The sequence below is a fragment of the Lupinus angustifolius genome, unplaced genomic scaffold (assembly GCF_001865875.1).
Source record: "Lupinus angustifolius cultivar Tanjil unplaced genomic scaffold, LupAngTanjil_v1.0 Scaffold_48_80, whole genome shotgun sequence".
NCBI classification, from domain to species: domain Eukaryota; kingdom Viridiplantae; phylum Streptophyta; class Magnoliopsida; order Fabales; family Fabaceae; genus Lupinus; species Lupinus angustifolius.
Genome location: NW_017722157.1, coordinates 6,864 through 15,861, shown reverse-complemented (window position 1 = coordinate 15,861; position 8,998 = coordinate 6,864). Strand labels below are relative to the sequence as shown.

The 8,998-nt window shown below is 35.7% G+C and overlaps 1 protein-coding gene across 3 annotated transcripts; it reads right to left on the bottom strand.

The window, feature by feature from the left end:
- LOC109338913 lies at window positions 1-8,730 on the bottom strand. Of its 3 annotated transcripts, XM_019576262.1 has the most exons (15): window positions 8,406-8,725; window positions 5,514-5,907; window positions 5,254-5,431; window positions 4,990-5,129; window positions 3,684-4,914; window positions 3,474-3,574; window positions 3,216-3,360; window positions 2,675-2,743; window positions 2,530-2,575; window positions 2,077-2,429; window positions 1,810-1,889; window positions 1,562-1,697; window positions 1,141-1,324; window positions 939-1,021; window positions 1-563 (listed from the first exon to the last, which is right to left on the bottom strand). In XM_019576262.1, the coding sequence occupies exons 1-15, from the start codon at window positions 8,503-8,505 to the stop codon at window positions 429-431; spliced, it is 3,375 nt and encodes a 1,124-aa protein (XP_019431807.1). In that variant the 5' UTR covers window positions 8,506-8,725; the 3' UTR covers window positions 1-428. The 3 variants fall into 3 exon arrangements, with proteins under 3 accessions (XP_019431807.1, XP_019431809.1, XP_019431808.1); XM_019576264.1 differs by lacking the exons at window positions 1-563; window positions 939-1,021 and having other exon boundaries at window positions 1,203-1,416; window positions 8,406-8,730; XM_019576263.1 differs by lacking the exons at window positions 1-563; window positions 939-1,021 and having other exon boundaries at window positions 1,203-1,393; window positions 8,406-8,730.
- Between the last annotated feature and the right edge of the window lie 268 nt (window positions 8,731-8,998).

Below are 8,998 nucleotides of genomic sequence, written 5' to 3'. Positions count from 1 at the left end.
TCTGAGTTTTGTTGCTTAGAACCAAACCAAAAAATTTCTGTACTAACAAAGTGTCCCAATGGTCAATGACCTTACTCACAATCCATTTACTAAGAACTATCTCACCATGGATGGACTGCTAGCTAGAGCCGATGACTTATGAAAGTTAATAAAAAAAGAATCTTAAAGTAATTGTATTAATCTCAGAATTTACACTCCCTAGAAGGGTGACCCGTGCACAAGGCTCGTACATGATGCAAAATTTAATTACAAAACCAAACTTTGTAAACGGAAAAGTTGAATTGCCTTCAACTAATCAACATGCCGAAACAGATGGATGTGAAAAGACAAATGGTGCAATCAGAGCATTCACAGAAGATATGAACTTGGAAGACAGAACCACTCACACCCTTGAATCTCTCATTGCCTCAGCTAAAAAATTATAATATTCAATTTGCTCTGAACTCACCAAATTTGTGTTTTTCTTCATGCAGTTGCTTGAATACATCTTCTAGTTCTGGAAACGCGGACGACAGCAACAGCTCAAGGAGGTCGAAAGCTAGCTGCTTCAAGCAAACAGATGACTGCAAGACAGAATGGTAAATAGTGTCATCATGCACTCAAAGTAAAACATATAGTCTCATGTGGTGCAAAAATGAATCATGAACCTAAAGGAACATAAGATTGCTACATTCCTTCCAATAGCATCTTGGTATGCTAAATGTTGTAAATTCTAGTATACCATGGCTCAATAGATTGCTCTATTCATTTATTGAAAGAGTTCGATATTTTGATTATATAAATGAGGTTTTCAAAAAGAAAAGCATTTGTATTGAAATGAACGCCAATTTTTTTTTTGCAGAGAATCCCACAGGAAAACTCAGTTAATCTGAAACACTGGTAGACAATTAATAGATAAAGTGATAATGTTCCAATTAATACATATAAACGGAAATTACCTGAAGGAAAAAGTATAGATCCCTAGCACACTGCTCATACTCCTTCCGACCAACGAGGCCTACAATTGCTGATGGTGCTTGATCTAAAAGGAAGGGGGTAGGCGGGTTAAGTATAATTAATTTTATTTTCCTTAGAAGCAAGTATAAGGAATTGACTAGTTTCAAATCTGAAGATAAATGATAACACTATAACAAGTTTCACCAATCATTAGCTCATAGACAAGCTTCGCACGCCGATCTGCCTCCCGTTGCTGCTCATCATCCATCTTTGAGGAAGATACTTCTGTGGATTGATGGCTTTGAGATGAGCTCTGAGATGGACTAGAACGTGGTGGTGGTCGTCGATTTGGATGCTTGGTTAAGAATATTCCATCAGGCCAGAGTATCTATTGAAGTTGCAGTCACAATACCTCATCAGTACATCATACACTTATCTAATCACTGTACACAGCATTCTGCCCCATCACAGTAATTAGAACTGTATTATTGCAAAGAGAGATTATCATCGTTGTATAACATAAGGAATATAAATGTATCATTTGATCAAAGAGAAAGAAACTTATATTGATGAGGACAGTTCCAAAACATCACAAATTTAAAAAACAAACGGTTGAGAGGATTACTCGCTCAACTCGCTCAACCCCTGAAGCAACCACTGAACCCTTACGGAGAAGCTGGATTTTATCTATTAACCAATCATCAAAGGCATCACCCATTCCTAATTGTAAGATTTGTTTAGCAACCCAAAAAGCCTGCCGCCTATAATGTACACAACACATACATTGCAAGCAGATCTGAGTACCGGTGGAACTTAAATCAGACAATTTATGATTAAGATGAAACAATACTATCTTAGTATCTTAAAAATTACCTAATCCATCCACCATCTTGAAGATTGAGGATAACATCAACCAGATCCAGTATTGGTACACTCAAATTTGGTGGTATCCACTGCATGGAAGAACTATAATAATCAGAACCAAGATCCCATCATGCATATATTAATCAGAAAACCATATCGGTAATCAAATTTCTCTGTTAAATGACCCAATGGAACAATAAAAAGATAATTTATCTATTCCTAAAATTGAAGAGCAAAAATGAATCCAGAATTAAAGATTTAGATTTGTCTTATAACCTCTGCTGGAAGAGTATCAGAAGTATCGTGGTGCAAATCAGACACCTTGTCTAAACTATCCCTTCCTTTCACTGTCTTCTCCATGTTATTGGGAGAAGCTCTAATATCTGTATTACCACCAGAACTGTCCAATGACTTTCTAGATTCCTGTGCATTCTTTATTGGTAGAGAAGGAGACATGCCATTTACTTTTGACCTTAATCCATCAACCACAACATTATTTCTTGTTTGCAAAACAGCCTCTTTACTTTCAGAGCTATAGTTTTCTCTTCGAGAGGCAGAAGTGTCACTTGCAGGTCCAGAAAAGTTGGAAGCAATTTTAGTCTTCTCAGAGGGTTTAGCATCCATGCCAACTAGAAAGTTTTCCAATAAACATAGGAATCCAAACGATATGAAAAGGAGGGAAAGAATAAAAATATGTATGTTCAATATTTTCGATCAAAGACGAGTCACCTGATAACGTTTCCATGATAGAAAATGAATTTGAGAATATGTATGTCTGCGATATAGCATAATATAATAATAAGAGATAAGCCGGATAATTATAAAAAATGATTTGCAACAGAGAGGAGTAAACTGTTTGGCAAAGAAAACAGACCTGAGAGTCAACACTCAGAAAGTCCCATACTTCAATTGATTCTGAAACTGTTGGGATCTGCATAAGTTGCTGACGGCCAATAAACCACAAGTCAATAAAATATTGGAAGGTTTAATAAATATTGTCAGCGAAGATAGAAAAAATGCTAAACTATAAATGACAAATGAAGTCTCAAAATAGAGGTGCACTCATATCCATTGTCTGTTCTGCCAGTAACAAAATATTGATCCTGGTTATACCATGGTACTAAAACAAGATCCCCCCCCCCCCTCCCCTCTATTCCCCCCCTCCCCTCTATTAAGGAGTTATTCAGAAAGAAAGTGATCAATTAGATAATTAAACCATTCCGTTAATAATACAAACCTACCAACTATCCAACAAAACAATTAGGTAGCATAAAATAATGCCTTAAGCAATAATGTAAACACCACAACAGAGAAGGAGAAGCCGTAATTTCTCCAAAACCGAGTTATAATGCCTCACTACTGGGTAGCAAACAAAACAAATGAGTGTTTAACCCAAAAAAGTGAGTCAAGTCAACCTTCAAATATTTATCCAGCAATTCACACCGCTCTTGAATGACTGTGATATCTAACCCTGTTGACAGAAAATGTTTTGGAGGCAAATGAAGATTATACTCATGGAACTCTTTTAGGCGTCGATGTAGCTCCTCAAAATGACGAAACCTTAAAATATAAAGAGTAAGGTAAGCCAAAGAAAGAGAACAAGAAAAACATGAATACATTATCAATAATATTATTGGAAACATAGATTAAAGATATAACAGAAGCCTTAGCACCTTCTTTTAATTGACCAGGTGTTATTGTTTATATCTGTAACGGATATGGAGTAAACAGCAAATGTTGTTGAACCACTCTTCACAATACTTGCACCTAAGACCTGCAGAAGTAAATTAACTTACATTTAGTAATATACTAACTGACTAACATATTAGTATCTGAACTTAATGATTATATATTAAAGAATCTGATAGGACCAGCATAAGTACCTCACATTTCAACTTGAAAAAAGAATCTAATAGTGAAGAACTTTTTAGGGGATTAGCAGCCAAACTATGCGATTCTGATTTAGAAATAGAGGATGTGGAAGAAGAGGCTGTTGCTCCACTATAAATTCTACCCAAACTTCCAGTATCATCATCATCATCACTATAGTCCTCAGAATTTACATGTGATTTTGAAGAACTAAGTATGTCTTGACCATCTCCTGATAAAAACCTTGTCCTCTCAACTTCCTGCCACGTATGTTTGTCATGGCCACTTGGTCTAGACCTTTTACTCCCCAACTGGGTTCTGGATAGTCTCGGATAGCGAGAGTGGTTCTTATTCCTCTTTTTTCTCCCATGATTATCAAAATTTTCAAGTGGGTGATGAACGTAAGTAACATCCTGTTTTCTATTAGTTCTTCCATCCCAAACCTTAGTTACAGGGGAATCAAGACCAGTGACAGTAGTAGTTTCATCATCTTCAGAAGTAAAAGAAGTACTGCTCTCTGATTCACCCATCCGCATATGAATATTGTTGTGCTCATCATCTTTATATAAGGTAACTAGAGAACTTGATTGATTCTTGTCTGCATGGAAGTCTACATTTTCAACGGTGAACTGACTGATATGTCCAGAATTGATGTGGCTTCCTATAGAGGGATTAAGCTTAGGAGTTCTGTCCTTTTCCTTGGGTCCAGTAGCCTTCATATGCTCTACCTTTAGCGATTTTCCTACAACAGGATGTGGTGAGACTTGCTCATTTGACTGGTTCTCACCATCCTTTTTCTTGTAATTTTTACCCTTTGTCCACACATTCTCAAAATGCTCTGGAGCAAGGGCTTGGGTCTTTCTGCGAGAGATGACATCTAAGATATCTCCCCACTCTCCTCCTGAGTGATGCTGTTGAATACCTTGGTCACTATTAGCATGAGAGTTTCCAGGCAATGATGTCCATGAACGGGAAGATCGAGCATCAATTGCAAGTAATGGATCTTTATTAAAATTATCATTGGCATTATTTCGTGCAGATGACTTTTTTGCATTTTTTGATTGATCATTTCTTAGCATCACAAGTTCAACACCATTAGCAGAAGGATCTAAACATTCGGAACAATGGTCAGGTGGAATCTGCAACTCATCTACTTTAGTGTCGGATGCCTTTGGAGATGCAGCAGCCCCCTTATTAACCTTGGTCTTATTAACTACTACAGATTCAATCCTTTCATTAATAAATCTGGCAGCAGAAAACAGGGAATATGAGAACAACAACTCAAATAAAAAATGAAGCAAAATAGAAGAAAACGTATACCTTGGATTGGCTAAGTTTAGGACAGGTCTGATTACAGCACATGCAAGAAGCTCCCTGCCAGTATATCGAAAGAAAGAACACTGCAAATCCGCAGACTTGAAAGTGACAGACATAAGACCATTCACCATATGCTGCAAAACCTGCAAATTAAGAATACACAGCATTATAACCCAAAATTAAAAAATGAAGTAACAAAATCATGGCCCATGAAGACGAAATCCTTCATCACTCAATGTATGCATAGAAAACAATAAAGTGAAGAACCTTATGCTCAGCTTCAGCAGAAAATAAAGCAGGATGCAATTTGTTCTCAGCAGCCAAGACAAGTTTTAGTTCCGTATCTTGACATTGAATTGTTAATGAACCTTTATGTTGTTTTTTAACCTTTGAGTGAGCAGCACGAAACAGCTCCAAGTGTGAGCAAATGAGATTAATAAGATCCCTGAACCAAATAATTAATTCTCCAATCAATCATTTAATTATCACAAATAAGGACAAATCATAGACAGAAAATGAAACTAAACCTTATCAAAAAATCAATCAAATTTATATTTCGCATGCGTCCTGAAATTTCCCCAAGAACTCCATTTATTATTTGAACCAACTCCTCGGGCCCCTCTTTGTCTGGAGTTAAGCGAGAGTACCACAGGTTTGTCACCCACTCAGAAACTAGATGTCTAGTGAAGTGATCAATTGCATCCTCAACAACAGGAGAATTAACTTTTGCTCTCCACTCAAACTTAGCAACGACTTTAGGGTTTTCAGGAGGCTTCTTCGATGACTGAACACTGGTGGAGCTTGCTTTATTGTTATATGCAGCAGCTTTTCTCTTCATTTCAAAATCTAGTGATAAATAGCGGAGAATGATGATTAAGGAAATTGCAGCAGGCAAGTTGACCCAAACTGACGAGCTTGTCACTGAAATGAAAGCAAAAGAAATTAAACCAGAAAACATGACAGCCTCTTACTGTACACAGTTTTCTAGATGTTCAGGAATTCAGCACTAGCTTAGAGACATGAGTGGATATAAATAATTTATTTTCCCAAATGAACAAAATGTAAGGTGTTCAAGGAAACAACCCAAACTTATCAAAGCAATGGAACTGAACCAAACTTGAGGGTTGGTTAGGTTCCATTAAAAGATCGAACAGTTTGGTAACATTTAGGAGCTTTAATTTTTTTTGCCTTTGTCTCTATTGCTTGGTAAAAAATGGCAAAGCTTTTAAATTAAAATGAACCTGTTAAGGGGGTTAGTTTAGAAATAAACAAAATAAAAATGCCAAATCCTGGACAGATCCAACCCCATTTTACTTTCTTTATATAATAACCCTAAATGAAAGCTGAATGAAAGAAAAAGGTTTTGGGTTTGCAAGGCACAATAAAGGGGGTCAAATGTAATTATATATTATTTTTAATGATATCATAGAGATTCGACAAAGTTTTATGTTGGATGTTGACTGCCTAATACAACCTTCACCTTTTATCAAGCACACATAGGCAGGCCAAGAAAAACTATAGGTTAAACGATTAGGAAAAATGTAGAGATCAATGTTTTGTCAATTAACATGATTTATGATGGAGTATTATGATGTTGTTTCTATCCATGTAGTCAATCCCACCTACTAGGATTAAAGTTTGGTTGTTAATGTTATATATATTTTGGATTTTTTTATTTTTATTATAATTTCAAGGTAATTATGGTAGAATCAGAATCCTTTATTCATATGGGTTACAAGAGTTTTAGAAGATTTTTCACTTTTGACGCAAGTTTTTATTATGCCTACCAAAGAGTTTGCATCCACTATGTTAAAACACCAAGTATAACATACACTTTCTTGTCTGAATATTATGAAAAAGGATTTTCCCTCGCGTCCTAGTCAGCTGTTGAGTTTCTACCTAGAGCATCCTAGGTTCTATGCTAGATAGTTAAACCAAATTGTCATCAACTTTCCATGTTTCCATCCTGTGTTAGTTTGGCTAGTATCATATTTCCAACAAAAACAGAGAATAAAGTAGGAATATAAAGGAAGATTCATCTACTCTTTGCTCATGAAAACTGTAGCAACACGATAATTTGAAGTATCATTCTATAACGAGGATAAAAAAGACAATGTTATTGGTTGAACATCCGGTGTTCATAACTTGACAGGATATATTATTTTGCTCGAAGAGCAACAAGAGAGATAATTCATTTCAAGCAGATGTTTTCCACTGAAAAACCTTCAAACATCACTCCTATAAGATAATAAGATAGGTCCAACCATGGCGTCATATCTTTAATCCTGCTAGATAAACTATGCTGTCTTAAATAGTTAAATTAGTTTCCTGACCCTTTTGCTATAAGAATTATATAAGCTGAATTAAGATAAGGCACCTGAGATTCTAAGAATCAACGACTTTTGGGATATGAAATGGTACTTTCTGTTTGTGCCCCTTGTGACGACCAAGTCACAATGGCAGTGATGTCTCTATCTGGGGATGTGCAGCTGTGGTGACAGTCACAATATGAAGACATGCTGGAGGGCCATTGCGAGATCAACAGCTAGGATGGAAGGAACTAAGTAGGAAGCTATAGGAAAGGTCCAGTTCCTCCCTGGAACATTGTATGGCTCGCACGAGAGTCCCCGATAAAGGCTGGTGATGTTCGAGAAAATCAAAGCAGAACACAGGCGACTGACCCTAGCCATAGACAAAGAAGGATCTCGGTAGATAGAATAAGGCACTCAGGCATAAAAAAATAGGACTGGTTTACTATGATCGCAGCATAAATCAAAACTAACATGACCGTTGTCAATTAACACTAACTCCGTCCCACGAGACATTTCTAACACATGGCCAAAGATGGTTGAAAAGAATATCCAAAACCACTCTTGTACCACCTGACAGATTACAACAAACCGCCACGACATAGTAAGAACATGCGATAAGTGCCATATCATTTGATCCTACCACTCTTTGCACAGCTAGCAACATATTAACAACAATTATGACACATTTCAAAACTTCAACATTTGACATACACGATTAATTTGAGTACACACTACACAATTCATTTCCTTTTAACATTATTATTACAATCTTCTTTAAAGACGAACCGAGTACATGTGACACAAAGTTAATGACCAAACCACATTTACATCATTCTCTCATTTTACCAAATTCATCGTACCATATATCACATATCAAGTTCGTCATAAACTACACAAGTTAACCCCATTCCCATAACTATGGTTTAAACTTAAAATGGCTAACCAATCCAAAGCAACAAGACACATCAAAAGTATACACAAACAATCACAATTTCATATAAAAACACAATCAAACCATACAATTATATAAACCAAATAGAACTAAACAAGATTATAAATAAAAACAAAAGTTGATGATAATAATAATGAAATTGAAGTGAAACTCACATGACATGAGATATGAGAGACCAACAACGCAAACGAGAAGAATTACAATACGTTTCTTGGCTTCTTCAACAAGGTCTTTAACTGTAATCTGATTCGACATGCTTTTTTCTTGAATTGAGAATATAACTAAACCTAACTCACTCAATTCAGAGCACTATTGAGATTAAGGGATTGTGCAATTGAGATGAACGAAATTTGGATTGAAAGTAAAAGAATTGAAAGGTGAAAATTGAAACAGAGAAATTGAATGAATAATTTTGATTGCAGAATCTTTCATTCCCAAAATTGAAACAGAGATATTGCTTTGTTGCTATGGTCACCTCTCTCAACTCAAGAAAATCAACAAATGTGAAAACCAATTCATTATATATATATTTTTTATTAATATTTTGACTGTAATATCATTCAGCCCATGTAAGATATATACATACTAAATTGAATAAAATTTTCATCGAGATAACTCATTGAGAAAAAATTTGCGTGAACCCACATGTAGATAAAAATTTGCATGAAAACATAGGTATGTGGAGACAACCAATAAAATATTGCCAACATAATGAGAATTTAATTCCAATTAAAATTTAATCATAAAT

Bases quoted from the DNA above. Each gene is read 5' to 3' on its own strand.
- LOC109338913 (XM_019576262.1), bottom strand. From the start codon at position 8,505: ATGTCGAATCAGATTACAGTTAAAGACCTTGTTGAAGAAGCCAAGAAA. The intron at 3,361-3,473 runs GTGCTAAGGCTT...TTATATTTTAAG, and splicing joins ACCTGGTCAATTAAAAGAAG to GTTTCGTCATTTTGAGGAGC. The intron at 564-938 runs GTAATTTCCGTT...TCTGTCTTGCAG, and splicing joins ATCTATACTTTTTCCTTCAG to TCATCTGTTTGCTTGAAGCA.